At 38.8% G+C, this 16,003-nt stretch overlaps 1 protein-coding gene across 4 annotated transcripts in view; it reads left to right on the top strand.

Annotated features, from left to right (window-relative positions):
• Positions 1-16,003, top strand: part of LOC126329815 (stimulator of interferon genes protein homolog) — a 372,973-nt gene that overhangs the window by 307,665 nt on the left and 49,305 nt on the right. For all 4 annotated transcript variants that reach the window (XM_049996215.1, XM_049996214.1, XM_049996213.1 and 1 more), the window contains one exon: positions 15,595-15,746. In XM_049996215.1, the coding sequence (XP_049852172.1) occupies positions 15,595-15,746 (152 nt within the window). The remainder of the gene's footprint in view (positions 1-15,594; positions 15,747-16,003) is intronic.

The following is a 16,003-nucleotide window of genomic DNA, read 5'->3' as shown; positions in this document are numbered from 1 at the left end:
TATTGGTTAATAATTGCAGATTAAATCGAATAAATTAGAAAGACAGAGAAATATAGATACAACATGTAGATAAATTGAAAGAACAACCAGTTGTTGACAGTTTCAGAGGCAACTTTAATCAGTAATTTACTGAAACAGAGGAAAGTGTGATGCACTGAAGTTTTTCTACTTAACACAGTGTTTTCTTCTTCTTCCTTGTGTGTGTGTGTGTGTGTGTGTGTGTGTGTGTGTGTGTGTGTGTGTAGTGGGGTGGAGGGGGAAAATAAGGGCTAAATTAAGTGTGTGGCTGATATTTAAAGTCTATTGGCTTCGCATCTCTCTAGAACACAGGCACACATCTGTTGCATTTCCCTGTTATTGTTCTGCCAACATCCTATAACTTGATTAAATTGCAGGCAGGATTATAGTTGGTAGAATGAATAAATGTCCATAACAGAACCAAGTACTATTCAATAACTGAAATGCTTTATTGAGAACTTGCTTAGTAATGTGAGTGCCTGATTTGTGAGATCAGTAAAGAATGCACTAAATCTGATGCACAGCTTTGCTGTTCAGTGCTACAATTCAAAAAATCAGTTGTGGATGACTTTGCAAAGTGCATGGATTTTTACTGAAATTTCACAAGTTTTTAAACATGATTCTGCAGTTCATACTTGAAGTCCTGAACCTATACAGAATTTTTTCCAAATCTACCATCCCTCTACTGTTCAGAGTTAAAGTCAATAAATACAACTGCCAAAACTTCTCTAAGTTGCTGAACTCCTACTGCTGAATTTCTACAAGTCTCTGCACTTACCACCCAAAAACTTTAAACACTTTAATCATTACCTACGTAGTGGTCATCAGCACACATCCTTGTTCACCAAACTCTCAAAGTGAACCGACTCTGGTCAGCCTGGCTGTTGCCTTTATGTAGACTCGATCAGTCATATTTAAACCCATAGAACTACATGTATTGAACATGTTACTATGAAAGCTACACATATTATCACTTTTCATGACTCAACATTGAGCTGTTACAAAACATGAGTTTCATTGTATTTATTATCAAAAATTATAACATAAGGTTTTTCATTATGTGAACATCATAACGAATATATATGTATATGAAACTTATCACTACTGCAAGTATTACATACAAATTAGGATGAGAATTTCACCAGCCTTATCTGTGGTTACATTAGTTTTTGCTGAGGTCCTTGGCTTTTTGGATATGTTGTACATTATTCAGTGAAATGGTCAAAATTAACATTATTTACTACTATCTATTTTAAACCTAAGGAGAATCAAGTGTGTACAAATTGCTATTGTAGTCTGTTATTTAATACTTCTGCTGCACTTAATGTTTTGCAGTTTCCTTTGCATCTAAATTTTGTTTTTCAACCCTGGAATCAACATTCCAGCTCATAACTCAAATTGTATTACTTTAATAGAAATTCTGAAGCTATTTATTAGTAGAGCTGTTCAAGTGCTATCAGTTTACACTTTGTCCATTAGGTCACATAGTGTTTAGAATTTATTAATTTTTAAATGAATTAAATATATTAATATCTTCTGTCATGTATATCTTAAGTACTTTTTGGAAAATCGTGCATTTGCAGACAGCTGTATTGTTACTTTATTGGTTTACCCTTTTGAGTACTAGTGGTTTCTGCTGAAACCACTGTTGTTGCTGTTGTCTTCAGTCCTGAGACTGGTTTGATGCAGCTCTCCATGCTACTCTATCCTCTATCTCCCAGTACCTACTGCAACCCACATCCTTCTGAATCTGCTTAATGTATTCATCTCTTGGTCTCCCTCTACGATTTTTACTCTCCACACTGCCCTCCAATACTAAATTGGTGATCCCTTGATGCCTCAGAACATGTCCTACCAACCGACCCCTTCTTCTGGTCAAGTTGTGCCACAAACTTCTCTTCTCCCCAATCCTATTCAATACTTCCTCATTAGTTACGTGATCTACCCATCTAATCTTCAGCATTCTTCTGTAGCACCACATTTCGAAAGCTTCTATTCTCTTCTTGTCCAAACTATTTATCGTCCATGTTTCACTTCCATACATGGCTACACTCCATACAAATACTTTCAGAATTGACTTCCTGACACTTAAATCTATACTCGATGTTAACAAATTTCTCTTCTTCAGAAACAGTTTCCTTGCCATTGCCAGTCTACATTTTATATCCGCTCTACTTCGACCATCATCAGATATTTTGCTCCCCAAATAGCAAAACTCCTTTACTACTTTAAGTGTCTCATTTCCTAATCTAATTCCCTCAGCATCACCCGACTCAATTCGACTACATTCCATTATCCTCGTTTTGCTTTTTGTTGATGTTCATCTTATACCCTCCTTTCAAGACACTGTCCATTCCGTTCAACTGCTCTTCCAAGTCCTTTGCTGTCTCTGACAGAATTACAATGTCATCGGCGAACCTCAAAGTTTTTATTTCTTCTCCATGGATTTTAATACCTACTCTGAATTTTTCTTTTGTTTCCTTTACTGCTTGCTCAATATACAGATTGAATAACATCGGGGAGAGTCTGCAACCCTGTCTCACTCCCTTCCCAGCCACTGCTTCCCTTTCATGTCCCTCGGCTCTTATAACTGCCATCTGGTTTCTGTACAAATTGTAAATAGCCTTTCGCTCCCTGTATTTTACCCCTGCCACCTTTAGAATTTGAAAGAGAGTATTCCAGTCAACATTGTCAAAAGCTTTCTCTAAGTCTACAAATGCTAGAAATGTAGGTTTGCCTTTCCTTAATCTAGCTTCTAGGATAAGTCGTAAGGTCAGTATTGCCTCACGTGTTCCAGTATTTCTACGGAATCCAAACTGATATTCCCCGAGGTCGGCTTCTACTAGTTTTTCCATTCGTCTGTAAAGAATTCGAGTTAGTATTTTGCAGCTGTGGCTTATTAAACTGATAGTTCGGTAATTTTCACATCTGTCAACACCTGCTTCTTTGGAATTGGAATTATTATATTCTTCTTGAAGTCTGAGGGTATTTTGCCTGTTTCATACATCTTGCTCACCAGATGGTACAGTTTCGTCAGAACTGGCTCTCCCAAGGCCGTCAGTAGTTCCAATGGAATGTTGTCTACTCCGGGGGCCTTGCTTCGACTCAGGTCTTTCAGTGCTCTGCCAAACTCTTCACGCAGTATCGTATCTCCCATTTCATCTTCATCTACATCCTTTTCCATTTCCATAATATTGTCCTGAAGTACATCACCCTTGTATAGACCCTCTATATACTCCTTCCACCTTTCTGCTTTCCCTTCTTTGCTTAGAACTGGGTTTCCATCTGAGATCTTGACATTCATACAAGTGGTCCTCTTTTCTCCAAAGGTCTCTTTAATTTTCCTGTAGGCAGTATCTATCTTACCCCCTGTGAGATAAGCCTCTACATCCTTACATTTGTCCTCTAGCCATCCCTGTTTAGCCATTTTGCACTTCCTGTCGATCTCATTTTTGAGACGTTTGTATTCCTTTTTGCCTGCTTCATTTACTGCATTTTTATATTTTCTCCTTTCATCAATTAAATTCAATATTTCTTCTGTTACCCAAGGATTTCTACTAGCCGTCGTCTTTTTACCTACTTGATCCTCTGCTGCCTTCACTACTTCATCCCTCAAAGCTACCCATTCTTCTCCTACTGTATTACTTTTCCGTGTTTCTGTCAATTGTTGCCTTATGCTCTCCCTGAAACTCTGTACAACCTCTGGTTCTTTCAGTTTATCCAGGTCCCATCTCCTTAAATTCCCACCTTTTTGCAGTTTCTTCAGTTTTAATCTACAGTTAATAACCAATAGATTGTGGTCAGAGTCCACATCTGCCCCTGGAAATGTCTTACAATTTTAAACCTGGTTCCTAAATCTCTGTCTTACCATTATATAATCTATCTGATACCTTTTAGTATCTCCAGGGTTCTTCCATGTATACAACCTCCTTTCATGATTCTGAAACCAAGTGTTAGCTATGATTAAGTTGTGCTCTGTGCAGAATTCTACCAGGTGGCTTCCTCTTTCATTTCTTAGCCCCAATCCATATTCACCTACTACGTTTCCTTCTCTCACTTTTCCTACACTCGAATTCCAGTCACCCATGACTATTAAATTTTCGTCTCCCTTCACTATCTGAATAATTTCTTTTATTTCATCATACATTTCTTCAATGTCTTCGTCATCTGCAGAGCTAATTGGCATATAAACTTGTACTACTGTAGTAGGTGTGGGCTTCGTATCTATCTTGGCCACAATAATGCGTTCACTGTGCTGTTTGTAGTAGCTTACCCGCATTCCTATTTTCCTATTCATTATTAAACCTACTCCTGCATTACCCCTAGTTGATTTTGTGTTTATAAACCTGTAGTCACCTGACCAGAAGTCTTGTTCCTCCTGCCACCGAACTTCACTAATTCCCACTATATCTAACTTTAACCTATCCATTTCCGTTTTTAAATTTTCTAACCTACTTGCCCGATTAATGGATCTGACATTCCACGCTCCGATCCGTAGAACGCCAGTTTTCTTTCTCCTGATAACGGCATTCTCTTGAGTAGTCCCCGCCCGGAGATCCGAATGGGGGACTATTTTACCTCCGGAATATTTTACCCAAGAGGACGCCATCATCATTTAACCATACAGTAAAACTGCATGCCCTCGGGAAAAATTACGGCCGTAGTTTCCCCTTGCTTTCAGCCGTTCGCAATACCAGCACAGCAAGGCCGTTTTGGTTATTGTTACAAGGCCAGATCAGTCAATCATCCAGACTGTTGCCCTTGCAACTACTGAAAAGGCTGCTGCCCCTCTTCAGAAACCACACGTTTGTCTGGCCTCTCAACAGATACCCCTCCGTTGTGGTTGTACCTATGGTACGGCTATCTGTATCGCTGAGGCATGCAAGCCTCCCCACCAACGACAAGGTCCATGGTTCAGGGGGGGGGGGGGGGGGGGCTGAAACCACTATTATATGAATTGTTTTTAAGTACCAATGCCTTTCACATGAAACCACTGATGCTGTTATAAGACAGAGACTTCTAGTGGTACACTGAGGTAATTGCACTAATGTAGTGCTATGTGGCAGCCACAGAATTCAGAGCAATAATTGGTGTGGAGACTGTGTGACGTGACTGTAGGAGATTTAACTTAAGGAGTTTGTACAACTGCTTTTTTGAGTGGTATCAAAATGAAACCACTGAAGCAGTATGCACTTTTGATATAAATTCATTAAATTTTAGGCCCATTTTTGCTTGTTATTTTGGACTATAATTCATTTTAAGAATTGAGAGTTAATGGAAATTTCAAGTTGTGGTATTGTGTCTAGGACAAGCAAAATTGCTTTCAAACATTTCTCATGAAATGAAGGGTGGTTGAAAACTGTATGTCCTAGTAGTTCCAAAGTGAAACCACAACCTTAAAACAATTGATCATTCACTTTCTTCCAATTTCTCCTTGTATTCATTGCTTATTATGCAATAAATATTAATTATGTGAAATTATGTTCTAAAGTGGAACCACTTTCTTAAAGTAATTGATTGTTCACTTTTTGACAATTTCTTCTTGTATTCGTTGCTTATTAAGATGACAGAGCTCAATTATGAAAAAAAATTTAATATTATTTTTTTGTATTATTGAGACTCAAAGGGTTAATAAATTGAAATGCAACTACACACAAATGGTGCTTTTCCAAAAATTTCTAGCACTGTAAATTTATTGCCTCCTGAAAATAATCTAAAGTACTATTATACCTACAGTGTAAATGTTTATGCATGCTTCCTCACTTCATTTTTCCCTTTCATGTGGTGCTACTGTCTAGTCCATATATTTTTAGTGTGAATTTTACTTATGCAGTACCCATGAACTAATTTGCAGCCTCTGAGTTTTTTCCATAGGAGCACACTCATACCCTACAAGGGCCAGGAATGCACACTCACCAGGGAAGACCATTTGGCATAACCCTTCAGACTACCTGCAGCCCCGTACGACAGACGGCCTGCTTAATGGCTGCATATTCCACCAATAGCAGAGGTTGACGTGTTGTCTGCTGGTCAGACAGACAGTGCAACACACTGCCTTTTTGTGGGCTATGCTCACCTGTGTTGGTACTCACACCATGCCGCATCATCTGTCAAACCACAATGTATCTAGCTCCACCAGTCTTTCATCACTCAATAGGAATATAACAGAAGACAAATGGGTAGCTTTGAGAGATGAAATAGTGAAGGCAGCAAAGGATCAAATCAGCAAAAGCACAATTCACAGTATAAATCCTGGTATAATAAACAAGTTGTTCAATTTAAATGATGAAGGACGAAAATATAAAAATGCATCAAATGTAGCAGGCTTAAGGTAATGCAGACACCCAAAAAGTGAGAGTGACAGAGAATGCAAAAGGATATGTTGGTATACCTAGAGGACAGATGGAGTCTGCAGAAGCACATGTGACTATGAGAAAGACAGATACCATCTATAGAAAAATTAGAGAGATCTTGGACCAAAGAAAAGCAGCCATATGAGTATCAATAGCTCAGATGGAAAGCCAGTACTAAGCAAAGAAGGGAAGCTTAGAGGTGGAAGAAATGTATAGAAGGGCTGTACTAGTATATTAACTTGAAGGCAATATAATAGAAATGGAAGAGGAAGTAAATGAAGATGAGATGGGCAATATGATACTGTGAGAAGAATCTGACTGAGAGTGCTAAGAGCTCAAAATCAGAATAAGGCCCCTGGACTAGATGATGATCAGTCAGAATTACTGGCATCCTTGGGCGAGCCAGTCATGATAGAAATATGCAATGTGGTGTGGATGACACATGAGATAGATGTAATACTCTCAGAATTAAAGAAAAATGAAATAATAATTCTAGTTCAAAAACAAGGCAGGTGCTATGAGCTATGAGTTTAATGAGTCAGGGTTGCAAAATTATTTACAGGAGAATGGAGAAACTGGTACATACCAAACTCAGGGAAGATCAGCCTGGGTTCTGTAGAAATTTAAATACAAGAACACTGACCCACATGGTTTATATTAGAATACAGATGTACACAAGACAAACACTATAGCACTCGTAGAGTTGGAGAGAGCTTTTAACAATGTTAACTGCACTATACTCTTTGAAATTCTGCAGGTAATAGGGATAAAATACAAAGAATGGAAGATTATTCCTGACTTGTACTGAACCATACTGCAGTTGTAAGTGTCCAAGGTCATAAATGAGAAACATTAGTTGAGACTTGTCCCTGATGTTATACAGTCTGAGGGAATTAAAGTTCAAGGAGAAGAAAATAAAATTTTGTGACTTGCCAATGACATTGTAATTCTCTTACAGACAGTGCCTTGAAAAGAAGTTATAATATGAACACCAAGGGGGGAGAAAAAAGGAAATGGATTGCAGTCAAATTAAATAAGGTGTTGCTCACAGAATTCGGTAGGAAATGAGATACTACAGGTACTTGAATTTTGCTGTTTTGGTACTAAAATAATTGATGATGGCCAAAATAGTAAGGCTAGAAATTGCAGACTGGCAATAGCAAGAAAGGCATTTCAGAAAAACAGAAATTTGTTAACTTCAAATGTAAGTTTAAATGTTATGAAGCATTTTCTAAAGGTATTTGTCAGAAGTAAAATTGAACAAAAACAGCTCAGACAAGAAGTAGATAGCTTTTGAAATGAAGGCACCAAACTACATGAGAGTGCTGAAGATGATATGGGTTCATTGAATAATTAATGAGGTGGTGCTGAATTGAATTTGGAGGAAAAAGATATGGATTCCTTTACAACACACAGTTTATGATAACAAAGGTACAGGTATAAGGTAATTATTATTTATTGTTCCATCTCAGTTGCATATTTTTAATTAGATTATGCATTTTTATCACTCTGGGTCATCTTCAGATCTAGGTTGTTGTGTCAGCAATCCATCTTGTCTACTCAGAACCACATATCAGTGTTCAAAACATATAATCTAATTAAAAATGTGGGGGACAGGTCAAAGTAATGAAGAATAGTGAAAAAATAATAATAGCTAGCTAAACATGAATCAAAGAAGAAAAAAAAATGAGGTAACTGCTAAAAGCGAAGCAACTTTCATGACCAGAAGATGTATGCTGGTGTGAAGCTTAACAAAGTCCTGAGAAAGTTAATGACCTAAATGTTGGTAGGGTATCATAATACATGGAAGTGAAATGTTTGCAGTCAGAAAACTAGAAAATCCATTTCAAATGTAATCTTAAAATTTTTCACAAATTAATGATCATACGAAGTTAGTAGATAGAATAAATGGAAAAGGATATCTGTGACAGTCATACACACTGACCACCACAAAAAACACAACATTTCAATTTGGTAAAGAATTTTTATTTTAAATTCCAGTCATTTTTATGACAGTAATCTACTGCTGCTGTGTTGTGGTTTGCTACATTTCACATTTCAATCCACAGACCTCTCTTTGCATCTTCAAAAGCATATACCAACCCCTCGTGCACTAATCATGGTATCCAACCTTTCAGGCATACTCCTAATTAATGCTGCAATGTGTTCTTGAGAAACCATCTCCCATTTATTCAGGAGGCTTTCCCACAGGTCCTGTAAGTTCTCGGAATTGTGCTGATAGGCCCTTCTCCCCAGCGCGTCCCATACATGTTCAATAGGATTCAAATCAGGGATTCGAGCAGGCCAAGCCATAGCCTGAATGTCAGTTTCACCAAAGAACTCTTGCACAACTGTCTTGACATGTGGCATGCATTATCATGCATCAGTGTAAAGCCACCACCAGTAATAAATGGAGCGATAGGCGTAACATGCTTCAAAAGGATGTAATTCCACATAGCAATGTGCTGTGAGGCCCCAAGCTCTATTATTGCAGACATATTGATTCCTGTTCACACCATCAGACATCCAACCCCGAAAAGGCATCCGGGTTGATAATGTGCAAGAGGAATACCTTTTCCCAGGCCTTGTCCCGGCCCTCTCTTTACTGTCAGGTGACCATAGGCCAAAATTTGACTCATCAATGAATCACATTTGCTCCCACTGTTGTACGCTCCAGCTGTGATATTCCCTTGTGAAACTTAGTTGAGCTGTCTGATGCTCTCTGGTGAGTTCTGTGCCTGTATCAGATCTTCTGGATTGGTTTCTTCCATTCTCTCATAAACCCTCAAACTTGTTGGAGTCTATTTCATGCTTCACTCGTGGTGGTGTGACTGTTGCAAAGAACTTGTATGGATTGATCATCTCTTGCTGATAATGCTCTTCTTAAGCCTGACCCTTGTTTCCTAGCATAGTCTCCAGTTTCTCTGTGCCTCTTTGCAGTTCTGGATATCATGGAAGGTATAGTCCTGAACATTTTGGCAATGTAATGCGTGCTGCGGGCCATCTTCCACCAAAGCAACAGCTCTTGCAGTATCTTCAGGGATTAAAGCATGTTTACACCAGAAACCTGATTACAATCCTCACAGGAAGATCACACAAACACATGTGATTCAAAGGGGAACAGTACAAGGTGCAACAATATATGTAAACATTGTTTCTTCACATGCTGTGTTTTGTTTTCAGGTTATGCATGAAAAGGTATTACGGCTAGTGCAGTGAACAGTCACTGCCTCATTGTTTGTTCACTAAACGATGCCAATAATATATCCTATATAAAAATATAGAATAAGATTAACTAGATAATGACACATCATTTATTAGATGTTGCAATTTTTGTGCCAGTGAGGGTATAATAGAGAAACGAAGAGCTAAATAGGATTTGCCAAGATAGGACTACAGTAGAACCCCTCTAATCCGTCACCATGGTCAGAACGAGAAAAAGGTCAGATTATCCCAAAAATCTAATATTTATTGCAAAAAATATAAAAAGACATTTAGTACAAAAAATTAAACTACACTCCTGGAAATTGAAATAAGAACACCATGAATTCATTGTCCCAGGAAGGGGAAACTTTATTGACACATTCCTGGGGTCAGATACATCACATGATCACACTGACAGAACCACAGGCACATAGACACACGCAACAGAGCATGCACAATGTCGGCACTAGTACAGTGTATATCCACCTTTCGCAGCAATGCAGGCTACTATTCTCCCATGGAGACGATTGTAGAGATGCTGGATGTAGTCCTGTGGAACGGCTTGCCATGCCATTTCCACCTGGCGCCTCAGTTGGACCAGCGTTCGTGCTTGACGTGCAGACCGCGTGAGACGACGCTTCATCCAGTCCCAAACATGCTGAATGGGGGACAGATCCGGAGATCTTGCTGGCCATGGTAGTTAACTTACACCTTCTAGAGCACGTTGGGTGGCACGGGATACATGCGGACGTGCATTGTCCTGTTGGAACAGCAAGTTCCCTTGCCGGTCTAGGAATGGTAGAACAATGGGTTCGATGACGGTTTGGATGTACCGTGCACTATTCAGTGTCCCCTCAACGATCACCAGAGGTGTACGGCCAGTGTAGGAGATCGCTCCCCATACCATGATGCCGGGTGTTGGCCCTGTGTGCCTCGGTCGTATGCAGTCCTGGTTGTGGCGCTCACCTGCACGGCGCCAAACACGCATACGACCATCATTGGCACCAAGGCAGAAGCGACTCTCATCGCTGAAGACGACACGTCTCCATTCGTCCCTCCATTCATGCCTGTCGCGACACCACTGGAGGCGGGCTGCACGATGTTGGGGCGTGAGCGGAAGAAGGTCTAACGGTGTGCGGGACCGTATCCCAGCTTCATGGAGATGGTTGCGAATGGTCCTCGCCGATACCCCAGGAGCAACAGTGTCCCTAATTTGCTGGGAAGTGGCGGTGCGGTCCCCTACGGCACTGCGTAGGATCCTACGGTCTTGGCGTGCATCCGTGCGTCGCTGCGGTCCGGTCCCAGGTCGACGGGCACGTGCACCTTCCGCCGACCACTGGCGACAACATCGATGTACTGTGGAGACCTCACGCCCCACGTGTTGAGCAATTCGGCAGTACGTCCACCCGGCCTCCCGCATGCCCACTATACGCCCTCGCTCAAAGTCCGTCAACTGCACATACGGTTCACGTCCACGCTGTCGCGCCATGCTACCAGTTTTAAAGACTGCGATGGAGCTCCGTATGCCACGGCAAACTGGCTGACACTGACAGCGGCGGTGCACAAATGATGCGCAGGTAGCGCCATTCGACGGCCAACACCGCGGTTCCTAGTGTGTCCGCTGTGTCGTGCGTGTGATCATTGCTTGTACAGCCCTCTCGCAGTGTCCGGAGCAAGTATGGTGGGTCTGACACATCGGTGTCAATGTGTTCTTTTTTCCATTTCCAGGAGTGTATTTAAGAAATAAAAGATGTCTCCCGTAATATAAAAAGATGCTTTTTACTCAGTGTTAAACAGTATATTAACTAAAAAACGTCTACATACACTATAACATGTATTGGTTTTAAAAGGGAAAACGAAAACAAATTACAGTACCGTACTGTACATAATAACGTATATACTGTAAACTAAAAAATGTTCATAGCACTGTACATAAAAAAGAAATTTTTTACAAAGAAGTAAGCTACTGTATGTATAAACTAAGAAATGATTATACTGTATGCATTGTTTTTACAGTAGAAACAAAAACAAATTTTTTGGAAAGAGAGTCAGGGATACATTTTTGACGAGTTTTCCAAGGATCAATCCAGCCTTCACTGGCAGCAAATTTACTTTTGGCTTCCAGTTTTTTGTGCAAAAATATTGCTTTTTCTTTGAGAATTGGCCCAGATATTGGAGTTCCTTTCCTTCTTTCTTGACAAAACCAGATCCACAATGCATTATCAAGCAGTTCAATTTAAGGCCTTTTTAATGTTTTGCAATTCTTCAGAGTGTTATCACCATAATCGTAACTTTATAGGAGTTAGTGTCTTTCCGATTCTTCCTACAATCCTTAATTGTCGTAACGCCTACATTCAGTTTCTTTGCAATTTTTTGGAGCGAAGCTCCTTTGTCCAGTCTTTGTAGCACTGCTAATTTTTCATTTAGTGAAAGAGTTACGTGTTTACGTTCGAATCCAGACATGTTGAAAAACAGACAACTGTACGCGCAGTGAATCTACAGTAATAAGTACTGTAGAGAACACAGAATAAAGCTAACAACGACGTTTTTTAATCCCAACAAAGGATAAATCTGCACAATAACGTACAGTATAACAATACGCAGTACGATAGACACTGCAACAATGGCCCAACAGGCGTCCAGTCAGTGACAAGTTGGCACAGGTTCGCGAGCATGAGCATGGTCGGACTAACCGGAGTGACGGACCATCCAAGGTCAGATCAGAGGGGTTCTACTGTAGTTACTGAGGCAGTGATATGCTTGAGGAGGACTACAGGTGTACAAGTCTGTAACCATATTTTTTCTATGTATTACAACTGTGGTGGATGCTAAAGCAAATTTTACACTGATGTTCATGTTCTGTGGATCATTTGTACAATTAATCGTATTATATGGAATGAGCCATTTTACATTAAAATTACACATTCACATGTAAATATGGCTACATACTGATCATTGACTTTTTTTGTGAGTTAATAATTCCTTCCCATCACCTTTTACACATTACAAAATTATAAAAATAATGGAAATTGGAGCAATATATAAAATAAGGAGAAGACAAAACAGTCGCCTAAAGTGGATAGATGCATGAAGCACAGAAATATGCAACAGAAATTGCATTTTTTTTATCTATCAATAATACACATAGTGACATGCAGGCCACAGCAAGACTGAGGACTCCTGTTGCTGTGTCTTGCCATGGCCTTGGGAGTGTGCATTTTGGTGTCTGTGTGGTTCTGTTTGTCAATATTTGTAGTATTGCTAGAAAAAGAGTTAATGCTTAAAAACTAATGAGAATGCTGTTTTTGTTATGTGTCTCTGCTTTCCATGCATTGATCCCTTATATGTGAGTGCTGACTTTCCTTTATTGTACACATTACAAAATTAGAAACTCTTCTATGGAGCAGAAGGAGCGATCAAGGAGAAATTTTTACAGTTTGTTTTCAAATTTAACTTTGCTTTCTGTCAAACTTGCATAACATTTGGTAAGTGACAAACATTTTGGTGGCAGCATTGTGCACCCCTTTTGCGCTAAAGACAGCCTTAATGTGGAGTAATGAATCTAACTGTTTGTTTTGTTGTAATTATGTACATCATTTTTCCTTTTGAACTGCAGTGTATTATTTACAATAAACTTCATGAAGGAATAAATATGCTGTGAAGCAGTAGTCAAAATGCCTTACTCATTAAACAAATGTCTACAAGATGACTATGGGTGAGCATCACATCTCATTCTTACAGCAAGTTTATGAACAGTAAACACTGTAAACAAAGCTGAGTTATCCCTGAACATTATTCCAGACGACATTACTGAATGACAACATGCAAAAAAATGTCAACTCCCCAAGATCTGCAATGATTATAAGTGCATATGCGGCTGAACTAGATTGTTTTAGGAGTTCCAGTTTCTTTTCTTCAGTTTAAACCTTCATCAGTGTGGACACCTAAAAATTTTGACATTTCCACCCTGGTTATTATTTCCTCGCATGAGTTACATTTGTGTAGTCCCTCTAGATGTGCAGAACTGTATATGTTTAAGTCTGTCTGAAACTGAGGATACCACCATTTACAGAAAACTACTCAATAATACTTTTAAGAACATTATTTACCATTTCTTCTCATGCTGTATGTACGTTTGGATTGATTAAAATACTGGTGTCATTCACAAAAAGAACTAATCCTGCATGTTGTATATGAGATGGAAGGTGTTTACATATATGAGCAACAATAGTGGACCTAAGATTTAACTTTGTGGAATCCCATAATGATTTCTCTCCAGTCAGAAGAATCTCCCCTGTTTGCATTGGCTGAATTATAAAGTAAAACTTCTTGCATTCTTCTAGTTAGATATGACATTGTTCGTTAGTTTCCTGTACCATCGATTCCATGAAACGTCAATTTATCTAAGAGAGTTATTGTGATTCACAGAGTTAGATGCTTTAGGTAGGTCACAGAAAATACTAGCTGGTGCTACTGTATTATTTAGTGCCTGTAAAATTTGGTGAGTGAATGTGTAAATGATACTCTCAGTTCGGCAACTCTTATGAAATCCAAACTGTTTACTGAGTACATTATTGTCGTAGATGCAGTACTGTTCTAGAAAACATAAACTTCTCAAAAATCTTGAAAAATGATGTTAATAGGTTGGTAGTGCCTGGCAGCTCTCCTGTCACCTTTCTTATAGAGGGGTTTGACAATGACATATTCCAATCTCTCTCGAAAAATGCTCTGAGTTAGTGATACATTACATATTTCAGAAAAGACAGTGTAAGTTATATACGAAGAAGTCTTTAGCACTCTGTTGAGAAGGGGTTGAGACAGTCATATGACTGAATTTTATGTTAGTTGTTTGTTCAACATCCTTTTTTGATTTTTCTCATGATCTATATTCTCTATTACATTTGAGGAATTATTATCAAACATATCTGCTAACTGTGACAGATCATTTACAGCCGTTCTGTTTAAATTAATGGTAATGTTATCCTCATTTGTGGCTTGTTGTACTGTCTCTCATTTTACTACACTGCCTACTAAGCCTTGAGACTGTTGTCAGAATTACTGATTTGTGACATAACGTGCATGTTTCTAGAGTTCTTAATAACTATGTGTTTGGGCAAATTATTTTCAGAAAATAGTGATAAAGATTGATAAAACATCATTCCTTCGAGCTATATATCATACAAACATTCTACAGAAACGACATCCTGTATACATATAAATTAAAAGAATGTTTTATTAAGTACCATATAAGATATCTTACAGGGAAAGTTACCCAAGATTATCAATAGAATGAAAAGTGGCAACTCTGAGATTACTTACAGGTCATGATTGCTTTGCTGAGCTCCTGCACTGATTTTTAATTCATAACGAAAATGTGTACTTTGTAATAAAGAAACCACTGTTATGAACTGGCGTCATTTCCTACCTTGTGAAAAATTATAACATTATCAGCTAGTACACTGTATTGGGAAGTCCAAAAATAATTGAGTATGTGACAATCCTAAGAACAGAAAAAAAAACAAATGAATTAATTAAAACATTGACAGTGGTCGTTGCAGTGTGTGTGTGTGTGTGTGTGTGTGTGTGTGTGTGTGTGTGTGTGTGTGTGTAGAGAGAGAGAGAGAGAGAGAGAGAGAGAGAGAGAGAGAGAGAGAGGAACACACTTGATGGTGTTAAATGTTGCAGAGATTATGGGGTCATCACAGTATAGGTTAAGTAAGTTCCTATGGGACCAAACTGCTGAGGTCATCGGTCCCCACAGTACAGGAAAAAACAGACTATCATGTTGAACCAGTTGAATGGCAGATGTTTATTTATAATTTGCTGGTTTTATTAGAAGATGGACTTTAAAAAATGTTCTTTTTATTCCATGGAAGGCCATTGTGAGAGGGAAACTCAACCTGCAATGACAGTAGTCTGTACAGTCAACAATATTAAAATTTTGTTATAGCAGATGTCTAATTATTCATATTATCAACACGAGTGTCAGTCATCAAATTAGATGTAATAATGCTTACAGGTATGATTGAGAAGATTGAAGATTATATTGACCAACAGGGACTAAATGATTCTAGTTTCCCAGTAAAGAAGCTTTTCATAATTATACCATCATCTGCCTACACTCCAAGTAAACTGAGTGACATCGCAGATGGCTGGATGGAGCCTGCTGGGGTGAGTATGAGTGACAGGAACTTAAGTTACACTCCTGGCTTTACTTTGATACCACAAAAAAGACACTGGATAGTACATGCAGAGTCTTAAGATCATGACCTTTTGTTTGCAGAGGATGGAAGTTCTTCATATTTTTGAAAATAATTTCTCACCTCTATCTGTTTTGCACAAATTTGTGATGTCATTCATGACAGAAAGTCATTTTTTCCATAAGTTTGTTGTATCTCACTTTCCCAAACATTTTATATATACAGTAT

The sequence above is a fragment of the Schistocerca gregaria genome, chromosome 2, assembly GCF_023897955.1.
Source record: "Schistocerca gregaria isolate iqSchGreg1 chromosome 2, iqSchGreg1.2, whole genome shotgun sequence".
NCBI classification, from domain to species: Eukaryota; Metazoa; Arthropoda; class Insecta; order Orthoptera; family Acrididae; genus Schistocerca; species Schistocerca gregaria.
This window is presented reverse-complemented; position numbering and strand designations above follow the sequence as displayed.